The sequence below is a fragment of the Gallinula chloropus genome (assembly GCF_964237585.1).
Source record: "Gallinula chloropus genome assembly, chromosome: 4".
Lineage (NCBI taxonomy): Eukaryota > Metazoa > Chordata > Aves > Gruiformes > Rallidae > Gallinula > Gallinula chloropus.
This window is the reverse complement of record NC_140088.1, coordinates 39785932-39801259: the sequence shown is the minus strand read 5'-3', so window position 1 is coordinate 39801259 and position 15328 is coordinate 39785932. Positions and strand designations below refer to the sequence as shown.

Below are 15328 nucleotides of genomic sequence, written 5' to 3'. Positions count from 1 at the left end.
CCCTTTGGCTACGCGCTCTGTGGACAGGCTTTGTTCTAACTCTGTGTTGACAAGACAGACAAAGGCAAGGGACACCTTAGCCACCAGCCTCCTCAGCCAGGTCAAAGCTGCCTGTGGCTTGAGCATTAACAGTTCTCCGTCCCTGCTGGCCTGAAACCACAACCTCTGTGTCATAGGCAGGAAAATAGACACCAAGAGTTGAAAAACATTACTTTCAGAATTTGTGAATAAATTCTTTGTTTCTTTTTGACACCACTAAGCTGTGGCTTCCAGTGATTTCAGGTGGGGCAGGAAATGGCAGCATCAGGCTTGTGCTGCCAGATTTGGTACCTGGAAGAACTGGTACAAAGTTGTAACACAATCTTTGGTAAGTCAGTTGCAAAGCTACACTGAGTAGAGTGTATTAGCACCAGGTGCTGCTGCTCCTAGGTCAAAATAGTGTTACTTGGAGGGTCATCTCTTGAACCCCTGACGTTACAGAGAAACAGTGAGTGGCTCAGACCTCGGCTGACTTGGTGGAATTCTTCAGGTTTGCCAGTCCTGGGTAATGCCTCGCCTGTGGGTAGGAACCAGTGACGGCTGTCTGGGTGTCAGGTCAGGTGTGCTGCTATGTGGTGGAGTCCTCACTACAGCTACGTGGCATCCGTGGTGTTGGGTCAAAACACAGCTGTGGTATATCTTCACTTTCTGCCTGAGGTAGGAGCTAAGCATGGGTGGTGGGTGCTGCTTGGCGTGGAACACCTGGGTGTTAAGCGAGGTAGCGTCCCTCTGCAGTGCAAGGGTGGGTCGGCGTTAAGAGAAAACCTGTCACTTCTCAGCCAGCCTTTGCTGCAGTTGACAGCTCCCCTCAAATGAGAGGGTTAAAGTTATTAATACTTGGTGGTGCCTATGTGTTAATGCTTTGCATAACACAGAGGTTAGGGATGACTGTTGAGCCATTTCAATCCCTGTGCTCTGAAACTGGGCAGAATCATTTTCTTTGTATATCCAACAACTCTGGAAGCGGCTGCTCTGCCCAAAGCACCGGACAGTGTTTGGAACAGCTTATTCTTCTCAAATGAATGAATGTTACTAGAAAACGCACCTTATTATCTAAAAGTGTCTTCACTTTCATCCCAGTCTGTATGGAAAGGCTTTCTAGGAGTATATTTAATGTGAATTCCCTGTGTTTGAATGTGGGATCTGGACTCTGGGATCTGCCTCCCAAGAGTTGGTGTTGAAGGAGACAGACACTTTCACATGTCATTTCTTCAGGTAACTGGAACTGTGTGCCTGTCCCTGTATGCCCAGCTCTGGCAGTCCTCACAGAGCGTGGTTTGCCGTAACCAAAGGGCAGTGCTGATTTCTCCCAAGTATTTTGATAAGGCAACACTTTGGCCTTTATCCGTTTCATACAAGCTACTTTCCTTCACACTCTGTTAAAGAGCATTCACAGTGCAAGAGGGAGCAGGAGATGGGTACTATAGGGAAACTTTTAAACCCCCAAACCTCAGCCTGTGGAAATGGCAGCTGATTTGAATTCAGTGAAGCTCTGACACGTAACTGATGGTAGAGCCCTGGAGACTAACACTGTTATGGAAGAACAGTTTTCCACTTACTTTCCTGATTTCAGTTTACAACGTTAGCAAATTGCGTTTAGTTTCTTGGATCTGGGAGAAAACCAAGGTTTCTTCTCCAGCAATAAAATGATTTATAAGAGAAATGCTGTATCCCATGGAGCCTCTCTTTGAGGGGGACTCCCTTTTGTTGCTGGTATCTGCTATGTTCTGCTCTCACATGTCAACTGCGCTGCTGCCCATATCCAAATCTGGTAGACAGCGCAGAGAAGGCACATGGCATCGTTCCTCCCCTTGTCCTGAGTGTCCTGACTGCAAGGGGAGCAGCTGGCATAAAGGTCGAGTTTCTTTGTCAGCTGGTAACTTGTGGGTCCTTCCTTCCTTCCCCCACCTCCTCCCAAAAAAGTCACCTAGCCAGGTGGCAGCAGATGGCAGATTCCTGCCTGTCCGGCCTGCCGGAAATGGCTTGGAGCAGAGGAGACTCCAGCCCACATCGCCTCCTCGGGAGAGCTTTCTGAAGGGACCCTTTTCCTGTAGGTAGGAAGTTGTTCCTCAATGCTGTAGGCACTCTTACAGCTCTCACAAGGGGTGTGTGTAAAAGCGAGGCTTCTGTCTTGAGCCTGGGGTCTCTCGTGGCTCCCAGGGGTCTTTTCCGCTTCAGGCCAGGGCAGCTTGACACGCTGTTAGTGCCAGTGCTCAGCGGCTCCTGCTGCTGGCGGCACACGCGGGGGTAGCGTGTTTGGAACGGTACTAATATAGCTGAGTTCAGTGCTTGCAAGCTGAAAGGGTGCTAGAGGAACTTTTCTCCCCTGGTCACATGGATTTGAAAACAGTATTTTTGAGAAAGCTGCACAAAAGATGTCCTTCCAGCTCCCAGGCTTGCTGCCTTCCCCCAAGTGTCCCGACAGCACAATGTTCCCAGCCAACAGCTTTTGGAAAAAAAGGTTTAAACTCAGAATTCGTTGCATGAAATTGGAGTAAAATATATTGTTTATCTGAAAACAGAGGTTTTATACACATACAAAGGATTGGGGGGGAGAGGGGGTGTTGGAGGTTGCCTAGGGTTTTTCATTTTGCTGCTATTACCAGACTTACCCATCTAAGCATGGAATAGTCTGTCCATGAGGTAGTGGGGCAGATGCTAAGAGCTGCTTTGCCCACAGAGTAGCTCTGAATTTTAATTTCCATATTCCCTGTGTCTCACAAACTGCCTTGTAGCCTTCTCCTTTCCCCTTCTCACTCCCATTGTCACTTCTTCACGTTTATCTCTAGTTACTTCTTGTGTGCTCCCTGCTGCTGCTGGTGTGATGATACTTTTTGATGTAGAAGATACAAACTGTAGGTTTACTTTTTTTCCCTGTCTCTTCACTCTGCAATGTTATTTTTCAGCAGAGTATGTGTATCTCTTCCAAGAAAAGCTGGAGAGCTGAATTCTTCCCAACTATTGGCTGTCTGTGACTTTCAAACACATTGAGTCTGTTATTTACCCCAGTTAGGAAACAGCCATCACCTTTTCTGAAATGTAATGGACCTCAGGCTTGACAATGAGGAGCAGATGACTGGAAGTTGACTTTGGTAAGGATGGATGGTGGCCTGCCACCCCAAAGGAACATGTAGGATGGAGCTGTTCCGAAAAAAGGGCATCTGGTTCCATCAACAGTATCTAACCATACATTTATTTAACACCTATGTAAAGAATAACATCATTAATCTGACCACATGCCATTTAAGATCAATAGTTTAGTTCTGTCATTTCTCTGCTGGGTTTTTGTTTGGGTTTTGATTTGTTTGGGGTTTTTCAGGAAAAAAGCACCTCCAGGATTTTTAGGTTTGATGAGTTTTAAAGCTGTAGATAATTGTATTCCTCCTGTGGCAGATAAAGCTATATATCTTCCACTTGTCAGGACTGATGGACTTACAGCTACATAGAGTAATTTAGAGCTACAGTAGTCATGTAGAAGGAGACAGGGTGCCAGGAAAGAGTTAAGAAACCAGGATTTTCATACCGTAGTATCAGCAAAGTACAGAAGACTGTTCTCCTGGGGAGCGGGTTGGGAGAGGTGTGATGGGTGCTGCGAATCCAGAATGCCTCTTTCTCAAGTGCTGCTACTATTGACTTAGCTAAGCAGCGTTTAACACCCACTTTGCCTTTTCTGGTCATAAACCTTGTCAGAGTGGATATGAAATCTGCCTCACTGTTTTGTTTTCAAACTGCTGCTTTTCCATCCTTGAGGTTTCCATAGCAACCTGGGCCATTTGTTTAAACTGGAGCTCGCTGGCCTGTCCTCCCTGTACCGAACTTCTGCTGAGATCTTGCAGGTATCATCTTATCTTGGCACGCCTGAGGGTGACTTGTAACGGTTATACAGGGCCTCAGCAGCTGCAAGAGCGCTTGGTCCTTCCCAGAGGGCTGTTCACTCAGCAAGATGAGGGATGTGCGTGCTTTCGCCCCCGCTGCCCTATTGGATTTAACCTCATTCTGCTGTGTAACGTTCCGTGTGGTTTTGTGGAGTTCTTAGAAGCTCATTGCAGAACAGGTCAGCTGGCCGGTGTTCGGAGCTCACACTGGGAAGGCATGACTCAGAAGAGCCAGGAGGCCATGTTTTAAGGGAAGAAAGCGGGGACCACATGGAAAAATTTCCATCAGAATGAGGAGCAAGGAGGTCTGTCGTGTGGCCCACGTCATTTGGTTTATATGTTCCCTGGTGTTCCGGTCACTTGAGACGTTTTGCTGGCTGAGCAAGATGTAGAGCAGAGGCTTTGCATCACAGGAGATTCATCCTGATGGTGCTCACTGGGTCCAGAATGATGCTCAACCAAAAGTTTCTGCTTGTAGCTGCTCTGCTGTTCACATGAGGGGGGTGTTTGTCTCTAGTTCCATGGTGGGGACACTGCAGAGGTCCACGCTGAAGAGTGGGATGACGCTACAGCTGATCTCTGAGTTACCTCGGGCGACCCTCTGCCCCTGGGCGCCTGTTCCCAGGGGTGCCCTTGCAGCAGGGCAGGCTGCTGTGCGGCCCTGCAGCAGCTGGCCCTGGGAGGTAAGAGGCCTGAGCAGGATCCCTTAAAGCAGAAAAGAGCAGAGAACAGCCATGTCATGAAGCCACGGGCCAGAAAAGAGCCCCAGCATGGCATGGGATGGGGAGGTCATAGCTGTGGCTCGTTGTTGGCCATGGGCTCCTCATCGTTGTTAATGAGGCCTGTGGGAGGACTTCTTGTCTTGAAAAACTTACAATTCAGGGAGCAAAAGCTGAAGCAGGAGTGGAAAGACATGACTTGCTAGAGGACATACTGTCCTAGACATACAAACCTGCGTTCCCAGTTTAATGACCGATTGATTAAGCTGCAGAACTTACGTGGCTCCCAGTATCCCCCTCCCTGTGTCCTGCTTTCTGGAGACAGATCTGTGCCAGTTTTCTGCACTGTGCCAAGGAGGAGACAACCTGTCCTACCAGCATGGTGTGCCTTTAGCTTGAAATAGCTGCAGGGGGGGAGGCTTGGAAAGGAGGTTCCCTGAATATTTACATGATTTATATGCATTGATTATATCAATGCTTATAAATCTGTGAGGGGTGGGTGTTAGGAAGAGGGGGTCAGTCTTTTTTAAGTGGTCCCCAGGGACAGGACAAGAGGCAATGGGCACAAACCTGAATATAGGAAGTTCTACCTAAACACAGAACTTCATTATGGTGAGGGTGCCAGAGCACAGGGACAGGCTGCCCAGAGAGGTTGTGCAGCCTCCTCTGGAGATATTTAAAGCCTGCTTGGATGCTGTCCTGTGCAGCCTGCTCTAGGTGACCCTGCTCTGGCAGGAGGGTTGGACTAGATGATCTCCAGAGGACCCTGGCCAAACCCTGCTGTTCTGCGGTTCTGTGACTTGGGAGAAGCCGGTGGGAGCGATGGAAGAGGGATTTAACGTTGCCCCGTGGTGGTGCTTTCTGCTGGGAAGTGGTTGGTGGCTGCAGACTCTGAGGGTTCCAAGGCTGGGGTGCAACACTGGTACCCACGTATCCACCCCAGAATAGGTGGGAAAGTTTCCTTCAGAAGGGTGTGTTTCTAACAAACTGAATGTAAGGCAAAATGTCCCAGTATCCAGGCGTCCCCAGTGGCGATGAGGCCTTCACAGCTTGTGCCAGAGAAGGGACTGCTTCCCTGGAACCGGCTGATGGGCCAGCATGAAGAAATCCTCCCAGGCCTTGGGACGAGGAGCGCGGTGGAGTGAGGCACTGCGTGCTGGCCACAGGACACAGCAGCGTGCTGCTGCAGCAGCCACAGGTAACATAAAATGCCCTGAGACTTGGCTGCCTCTCTGACAGCTCTGCACTTTGCCCTGATCACTCTTCCCTGGTTAATTCCCAGCTTTGGACCCTTCCAGACGCCAAAGCCGCTCTATTTTATCTTAGGAAACTTCTTCCTGGTGTTTCAAGGCCGTTGCTCAGCTCTGGGTGCTACAGGCTTTCATGTGACAGGGAAGGGCGGTGCTGTTTCCCTTTCTGCTTGTCAGTCTTGGTGCCAGGCTGGCTCCCACCCTCAAGGCAGGGCTTGGCTCCTGGAGCCAGCCTCGCTCACCTATCAACTGGTGCAGTTGTGAGGATTTTTGTCTGGAGAGGTGTAGAGGCTGGGTACAAACCGTCTGTGGGCTCTGGTGACTTGAAGCTCACTAGCAAGAAGTTTCCAATTTCATTTTTAGGCCACGGCTGATTTATGTCTTTATTGCTTACAAATAGGTTTAAAAAGAGAGGCAAAAATTAGATTTCTACTGCTGAAATGGGTGGATGTTCTGCAGTGGTTTTAGCTGCAGAAGAAGATGGAAGATAAAATCCTTCAGGAGTGCTAAGATCCTATTTGTGGCAGAGAAGAGAACCCAAGACAAAGCACCCTGTGCTCAGGCGTCTATGTGTTAGACTGGGCTGGTATGATGAGGAGCAGGGATCCTCCTCTCCAGTCCCTTGTTGAAAGTGTTTCTGCTCCCACAGATGACAGAATCGTAGGGGTTGGCAGGGACCCCCAGAGATCATCTAGTCCAACCCCCTGCCAAAGCAGGGTCCCTAGAACAGGTCGCACAGGTCCAGACGGGTCTGGAATATCTCCAGAGAAGGAGATATTGCCTGGGACACATTGCCTGGGAGGCAGCACAGCCCCCATCACCATCCCTGCTGGCCATCAGCTCAGCATATGGCCCACATGAAGGGACAGAAACTCCCAGGGTGGATCAGCAAAGCCCTCCCCTGCATACACGAAGATACTATTTTCCCTAAAATTTTTTTTTAAGTTTATTTTTGGGGAGGAGCAATTTTTTCCAAGCTTTTCAAAGTTACACAGTGTGTGTGTTCATTAATTGCAAATGGTGTTATTGAAATAGAAATCCTAATTTCTGTGCTGCTTAACTGACAGGGTCAGATTAACAACTACACATGGTATTACCTCGATAATCACAACGGGGGAAGGTTAGAGGTTTGTTTTGCTCTAAGTGACAGGACCTTGTACCAGCAGGGCTATTAAACACAATCAGTCCCTTAAATTGTTAGAAGCATTGTTTAAATCTTTAAACAGGGGAGCTTTCTGCAATCTCTGCTCTCCAGTTGTTTAAACCGACTCTTATCTCGTATCCTTGCAGCACCGCGTCCTGAGACGTCAGTAACAGCGCTGGGGAGAGCTGCCATCCCTCCTGACGCCCGTCAGGCCAAACAAGGCAAATCCAGTGCAGCACTTTCCATCAGGGAGCGTCCTGCCAACAGGGAGTTTTGCTGCTGCGTGTGCTGGCGGCAGGGTGCTGACAGCCCCACGCTGCTGTGCTGCGCCGCGCTACGGAAACACCAGCTTTCTCTCTCCAGCTGTGGCTTTACGGTTAACTCGGTGCAGAGGGTGAAATGACACGTTTCTGTGAGGAGCATTAACACCTCCAAAGGCTTCGGTCGGTGCTTTGGCTGTGGGCAGAAGCCTCATGGGATTTACTGCAACTCAGGCCAGGTCAGGCAAGTTGGCAAGCGAGGCATCAGAGGGGGCAGGAGCTGTGATTACCCGTACTTTGTTTTAACCATGTTGTACGTGATGCTCCTCACAAGGACTAAGGAGTGTTTGTCATGTAACCTACAGTCACGCTGCGGGGACACCCTCGCCTTGCAGTGCTGGAGGTGAACGTTAGCAGGCAGGCAGGGAGAAGTGAGGCTTCAGGAGGGCTCAGTGCTGCGTACCCTGTAGGCAGCGCGCCGCGTGGCTCCCTGATGGGCTCTCCATCCTGGCCACCCGCCTTGCGCCTGTTACTCCAACCTCACTTCTGCTCTTGGCTGGCCCAAGCGGCCCTACTGGTTCTCCTGATCTCTCCCGTTTCAACTTTGATTACATTCCTGCCTTTGGATGGCTCCTCTGCTTCTGGGGGTTCCTCACTTCAACTCATCCTCCCTACCAAACTCAACTGCGATCTTTAGGGGCCCGTGGTGGTTTTAACCTGCCTGGCAGCTAAAAGAACCACGCAGCCATTCGCCCCTCCCCTGCTCCCAGTGGGGTAAAGGAGAGACTGAAAATGTAAAAAGGGGGGAAAAAACCCCAACCTCATGGGTTGAGATAAAAGAAAATTAAATAGGGAAAAAAAAGGACAATAATAATAATAAGAAAATATATAAAACTAGTGATCAACAGCAGAATTTCTCACCACCCAAAGTCGATGCACCGCGAGACCCCGAGCTGAGCAACCTCCCAGCCCCACCCCCCATGTTGTATATGGAGCATGATATCACATGGTATAGAACATCCCTCTCATCAGTTTGGGTCATCTGACCTGGCTGTGCCCCCTCCCAGCTTCCATAGTTCCTTGGTGGAAGGTCAGTGCAAGAGGCTCAACAGTCCTTGGCTGCTTGACAACAGCTAAACCATCCGTGTGTTATCAGCATGGTTGTCATCCTAACTCCCAAACATGGCGCTACCCCAGCTGCTGGGAAGGACGTTAACTGTATCCCTGACAAAACCAGGACAGGTCCTCCTTTAAAAATGGCCCCAGGCTGACCTGCCCTGCCCTTGGCCACAGTACAACAGCTCCCTCTTCACACACCTCACTGGGAGGCTGGAACGTGGGGTTTTTGCCAACTTAGGCAAATTTAGTTTTTAAACAGGCTTATTGCTTTAGGTTGACTTAGAACAGAATGTTTCAGCTGAAATAGCTAAATCTCTATAAAAATGAGACAAACTTTTTCTCATACGAAGCTGTTTTGCCTGGAGAAGTATCTTAAAACCAAGATGCAAGGTGGCACCATTTCTGTGTCAGGCTGACTGGGGGATGCAGAAATCCTTCCAGGCACCTACAAATTAATTTATCCAACACATCCAGTGCCAAACATCCCTTGGAGAATTTAACCATCCTGGCCACTCCCTGGTATGTTGGCAAGAGCTTCCTCGTGGAAAGGGCTCGGAGATAGAAGTTTTCATAAGCTGCCTGTGAGCACCCCCACAGGGACCCGAGCCTTCCCATGCTGCCTGCTGGATCCTTGCTGGACTCCTGTGCTCTCCAACACATGGGAAGTGCTTTGGGGAGCTTCCTCACTCCTTATCGCCGAAAGCTTCTGCCTCAAGGGACAAGGTTGGGATGTGAAGGAAGAGCCCTGGCCCATGGGAGGCTGGGGGCAAGATGTGCTGGAGAACAAGCCCAATCTTCCCTCGCCTATGGAGATCTCCAGTCCTGCAGCTAGACCCCTGCGGAGACCTGCCTGCTGCAGAAGGGAGAAGTGCTTATCCCTCACCCGGCTGCAGCTGCCCAGGTGATGCCAGGTAGGATGCCCCTCGGCGCGGCCCAGGGAACGTGTCAGCCCATACTTCCTTTTGGAAAGTGTTTTGGGGGACACGTCGAGCATTTGAAACGCTGGCTGGGTGCTGCTCTGTTGGTTGCCCGACTGTGAGCATGGGGGTGGGTGACCCTTGCTGCAGGATCATCCCCATGCTGTCAGCTCTGGGGGGTGGCTTTGCTTTTTCTTACTATTTTTAAAGGGGAAAAAAATAGTTAAAAGGCTGCTGAAGTCCCAGCTAGAGGCACTGGGAATGAAGATAAAGGATATCCAACTAAACACCTAAGAGAAGGGATATGGCAACCTCCCTTCAGCATGCAGCCCTTGTAAGTAATTAGTCAAATACCCCACTGTAAATGCATTTGTGTGAGCTTGAGAGAGGTTCAGCTGCTGAGCTAAAGCTGCACATGGTGCTGCTGCTCCTGTGTCAGGGCACTTGGAGAGTACCCCAGTTTGCTTTGCTCCAGGCAGCACTCAGTGGGTTTCAGCTGGGCCGTGTTGAGTAATCCAGGTTTCCCCCATCAGAAAGGGGCGATTTGAAGTTCAAACCAAACGTAGGTGTGCACCGGAGAAGCAGGGAAGAGCACTTCCCTCCTGCTTCCAGAAGCAGCTTGTCTCGACTGCCTGTTTGTTTTCTCCTCTCCTGTTTGTCAGCCGCTCTCTGTTAAGATCACAGCTCTCTGAATGGTTTTTTTTTAATTATTCTTTTAGAGACAGTTGTTTCAGGGTGTGAACTACACCCGAGAGAGAACTGCGGCTGCTTCCCGCTGCCTCCCAGCAGGGCATTCACAGAGCAGGATGCCGAGGAGAGGATGTGCACGACTGACACAGGATGACTGGGAATGCTGCCTGGCAGGACAGCGAGAGGCAGGTCTTAATTCTCGACTATGTCATGAGAGGAGGTATGAAACCTGGATGGGCTGAGGACATCCCTCTGAGAAGCAGCTTATCCCACTGACTTGCAAGGGAGGCCCTGTCAATCTGGGTTACTCTTTCGGGGCACAAACCATGCTGTTCAGGGTGTCCACGCTAGGACTGCCCGACTACAGGTGATTTCTGTGGAAACCCTGGCCTTTGGAAAGTTTCCTTTCCTACAGAAAGAGGTGGACTTCTCTCTCCTCTCTCCTCTCCTTTCCCTTTGGTGGCATTCAGTCTGATAGCCAGCAAGAGGAATAATAATAGGCTGTGTATTTCCTATAATTGTGTTGTTAAATGAGTGACCTGCCAACAGACACTAACTTGCATGGGCCAGTTCCAGCAGCGTTGGCTGTTTCCCCTCCAGTGGAACAGGGGTTTTACCTTCCCAAGGCCCCGCCGCTGTCGAGTGGGTATTTCATGTAAAACATGCAGCATGTGAAACAGCCTCAGCCCCGGAGAAAGGTCTCCTCCAGGCCCTGTGCAGTGCCCTGGCCTAAAATGTGACTTCAGCCCTGTACTATGCAGGAAAGAAATCCACGCCAGCGGTCCACGTGGCAGAGGCTTTCTGTAATCTATACCATGAGGTCACATTTCAATGCCAGAAGCGACCAAGATTAAAGTAATGATTTAAACCACCGGAGTAAATATAGTTTTTACATTAGCGCATTGCAGGCCTAACTCGGGCGATTATGTCACAGGATATTTTTTTCTGAATTGTCTCAAACGAAATCTTAAGGCCTCCTGGTTATTACCATGGTGATGCTGTTCCAACCCGGCGCTGAAATCTCCCCGAGCGTTTTGGGATCAGAGAGGCGTGAGGGAATTGGATGGTCGCTCCAACCTGAAGCGAAACCCCTTTGCCCTCGTGCCGAGCTTTCCGCACGAGGCCAGGCAGGCAGCCTGGGCTCGGGACGGCTGCGCTGGATTTCAGGTGTCGAGTCAAGTGGCCGTTTTCCTGCGGAGCCCTCAGATCCTCTCACGTCGAGGCGGTGCCACCAGCGCGGATTAAATTTACCTTGCTGCGTGTGAATGTGAGATGCTCTCCTCCACTGCCGGAACAAGGCTCCTGTGTCAACCCAGAGCTTGCTTCTGCAGAGCAGACAGGATCAGCCCCAGGAGCACAAACTGTTCAGCAGGCTTGTCCTCTCGGAGGCCTCTGCCGAGGAAACACAGTTCGGTGCTCGCTGCGCTGTAGGGCCGAGTTGTCAGGAACAAAAACTCCTGTAAGTGGGGCTCTCAGAGAGGGAGTCGTACTGCAGTAAGGGCTTTATGGGCTAAATTTAGCCTTTAAAATCAACAGTAAAAAAAAAAACAAACCACACCACAGCCTTTTCCAAAGCTAGAATGTTTCAAATAGACCAAACAGAAAATTGCTCCCTTATTAAGGGAATTGTATCTCCCAATAAAAAGGCTTCAAGCTGAACCTGGCCCTGAAGCTGCCTCAGGGAGCCAAGGAGAGACTGCATTCAGGTGCTTCGTAAAGCCAAGGCTCTTCGTGTTTCTCTGATGCTGGCAAGGGGCACAGCAGCCAACCTTCTGGAAACGTGCTAGTAGCAAGTGCCTCTGGCCCCTCTCTCCCAGAGCTGTATTCCTGGGGTGTCTTACCGAGTTTGGGACAGGGCTGTACTTACAGCAGTTTGTTTCCAGTGCAGGTCCTGAAACAAGGCCGTTCAAATCAGAGAGGAACCAGGCCTGGGTCCTACTGAAAGATGAAGTTGAGACTTTCTGATGGCGAACTTGCAAAAGCAGGTCCCTTCCTGCATGCTGGACCGTAGCGCAGAACGTGAGCAGTATGTACGCGTCTGTCTGTCCTCGAGGGGCTCGCCTACCTCTGCACAAAGAACGTGTGTTATGGCAGAATGCCGTAAACTCCAGCCTGCTGTAGGTGTGCTACCTCAGGCACAGGACACAGGACTTGCTGGGGTAAGCACACATCTCTGTGGGACGATTTTCTGGCTGGTGCTGGATGTGCCCCAGGTACCTCTACACCGCTGTGCCCTGCCCTGTGTGTACACTGAGCACGGGGTCCCCAACTGCTCGGCGAGCCCCTGCTTGGCCGAGCACAGACCAGGGTTCCCGATGCTGTTGCTAAGCCTCTGCTTCCTTCCTGGTTCCTAACCAAGCTTCAGAAATATCCCTGAGTGGGTGAAGCTATAGTGGAGAATGTCTTTATGGGAGTAGTCTAACATTAGCCCCGAAGAGGGGACAGACTAACCATTCCAGGCTCTTCCTCCCTCACGCTTTTATACTCCACTTCCTTCTAGTTCCTTTCCTATTCCTATCATGTTTTTCTTACGCTGCTGGGTTTTTCCATCACCCAGACTCCTTCACACGCACAGCTCCCAAGGGCGGTCCCAGCCATCGCTAATTTGCAAGCTATTGTTTCAGCTCAGTAATACTTACATGCTGTTTTTTTATCCAAGGATCCAATTCTGCATCATATCAGAGAAACATTACTGAGCCCACAGGGGAATGGAAAATTTCTGGATCCCTTCTAAAAACGGAAAAAAACGCAGCCACATTAGAGGTGGCAGAATTGGGAACAAGATCAGCGTCTTGAGTCCTGCTTAACTGGTGGTTTCTTGTCTGGGAGCATCCCGTGTGACCTCTGTAGTTTACAGCTGGGTCACTGTAGGATGTTGGGATTTGTGCGTGTCTCGGGGTGTTCTCTAACCCAAGGTTAATGTTACTGTGCTGGAAGCTGTTGTGCTGTGTCTGTCGGTGTTCTGTACAGGCACAGAAATCACTGTGCTGATAGAAAAGCTGCGAGGTGAGATAGATGCTCAACTACTGCTGTGGCTCTCTGGGACGTAGCGAGGCCTCGGGAACACACCTGGAGCTGCGCCGGGGGGCAGGTAGGGCCGGCTGCCCTGGCGAGGGAGGGAGGACGCGGGTTACCGGCCTCTGCCTCGGGGGAGAGGAGACGGGCAGAGGAGGGGGCTGCCGGCCGTCGGGCGGGGAAGGGGCGACGCCACCGAGCGCGAAGCCTCCGCGGGGGCAGCAGCGACGCTCCCCACGCTTCCCCATCCTCGCTCCCAAGGGGACGCGGCGGGCGGGGGGACCGGGGGCGGCGACAGCGGGGATGGGAGACGTCAGGCGGAAGGAAAGCGCCCGGCAGGCTGGCAAGTGGGATCCGCTGCCGTCTGAGCATGCTCCCGCGGGTGCGGAGCCGGGATATATAACGGTGCCGAGGCGCCGGCAGCGGCAGTAGCGGCTCCGCTGAGGACGGCGCGGCGAGCTGAGCTCCGACCCGCTCTCCGCGCTCCGACCCGCTCTCCGCGCTCCGACCCGCTCTCCGCGCTCCGACCCGCTCCGCGCTCCCCGGTACCGCTCCGCGCTCCGCCCGGCACCGCTCCGTCCGGCACCGCGCCGCGCCGTCCCGCAGCGTCCCACTCCGCGGGGTCCCGTCCCTGCCCGGCCGCGGCTGCCCGCCGGAGCGTCGGCGACCGGCACGGCCGAAGCAGCGCGCCCCGAGCCGCAGGCCCCGGCCCCCGCGGCGGGCGCACCCGCGGGCGGCAGGATGGCCGCCAAGCCGGCCGAGCTGATGGGCGTCTGCTCCAACTACCAGGCGGTGATGCCCCACTTCGTCTGCGTGGCCGAGGAGTTCCCCCCGCCCGCCCGCCCCGCCAAGGCTCCCAAGGGCAAGCTGCGGCGGCCGCGGCAGTCGCGCTTCAAGACGCAGCCGGTGACTTTCGACGAGATCCAGGAGGTGGAGGAGGAGGGGGTGTCCCCCATGGAGGAGGAGAAGGCCAAGAAGTCCTTCTTGCAGTCGCTGGAGTGCCTGCGGCGGAGCACCCAGAACCTCAGCCTCCAGCGGGACCGCCTGGGCAGCTGCCGCCTCCGCAACAGCCTGGACTCCAGCGACTCGGACTCGGCCCTCTGAGGGCGGCGGGGCTCGGCCCTCTGAGGGCGGCGGCACGGACCCCGGGGGCTGCAGGGGGCTGCAGGGAGCCGCGGAGCGCCCGGGCCGGGCAGCCGGGATGGGATGTTTTCTAAGAAAGCGCTTGTACCTTCGTTTCTATTTGATTGTATGAAACTCTCCGGTTAAAAGACAAAAAAAAAAAAAAAAAACCCAAAAAAATCTTTTCTATCGGTTAGAAGAAACGAGCTGTTTTAGATGCATTGAGCTGCTGGACTTTATATTTATTTTTGCATTTTAAACTGTCGACTGCATTAATTTAATATGTTTCTACCTGAATGTCTGTTATTATTTCCATAAGAGAGTAATAAAATCTGATATATTTGCACAGTACATACCGGACTGTCCTTATTTCAGGGGTCTGACCGTCCTCTCTCGGCTTCCTTTGCCCCTCTGGAGACCATAAAGGGATTTAAAGGCTGTCGACAGCTAATGTAGAAGCAGGAGCGCTGCCCTCGGGGATGCTGCTCAGCGAGATGTTTGCAGTCTGTACTGTCAGGTACATGGTAATGAGATGAGAGCCAAAAGACTGATTTTTAGACAATTCTATTTGCTTATTTGAGGTATTTCTGTTCACATGAGTTGTCGTTTTAAGGAGTGTTGTTAACAGTTTGCATCCGAGAACCTTAATGCAACTGGGCAAGCCCAGTGCATTCAGAGAAGGGTGTATGTACTTTGCTGTTCTCATCCAAGTTGTTTTCGTTCCCCTTGGCCTTCTGACCTGTACGTTGTTTTTTGTGCTGTGGAGATGTTTGGTAGTTGGATATAATGCAGTTTAATTTCCGATAGCGGGTGGTACTATGTGGACGTGCTGTTCTTGGGGTTGAAAAGCAGGGGTATCTCGATGTCTGGTAGGGGTGAAGTTATATGGGCTGCGTGTGTGCGGTGCCGTGGGGCACCTGAAGCTCCCTACAGAAGGAAGAGCAAATTCCTAGACTGGGACTCTTTCCCCGCCCCCCCCCCATTATTTTCTCCATTCTCTTGAAATAATCCTGTGCTGATAGTGTAATCCTATGGGAGCATCTTCCTTCAAGGCAAGCCTCAGGCAGTCGAAACTTCCCAGTTACTACTAGGATAATGAGACTTTAAGTAACGTTTTGGTGGTAAAATTTTCGGGAGGGTTACAGCTCTTCTTATGTCCTGGCTTGAGGTGCGATCAT

At 51.6% G+C, this 15328-nt stretch overlaps 1 protein-coding gene across 1 annotated transcript; it reads left to right on the top strand.

The window, feature by feature from the left end:
* Positions 1-13479: 13479 nt before the first annotated feature.
* LOC311190845 (uncharacterized protein C11orf96 homolog) lies at positions 13480-14501 on the top strand. The gene has a single exon (XM_084262888.1). The coding sequence runs from the start codon at positions 13770-13772 to the stop codon at positions 14130-14132; it is 363 nt and encodes a 120-aa protein (XP_084119014.1). The 5' UTR covers positions 13480-13769; the 3' UTR covers positions 14133-14501.
* The last annotated feature ends 827 nt before the right edge of the window (positions 14502-15328 follow it).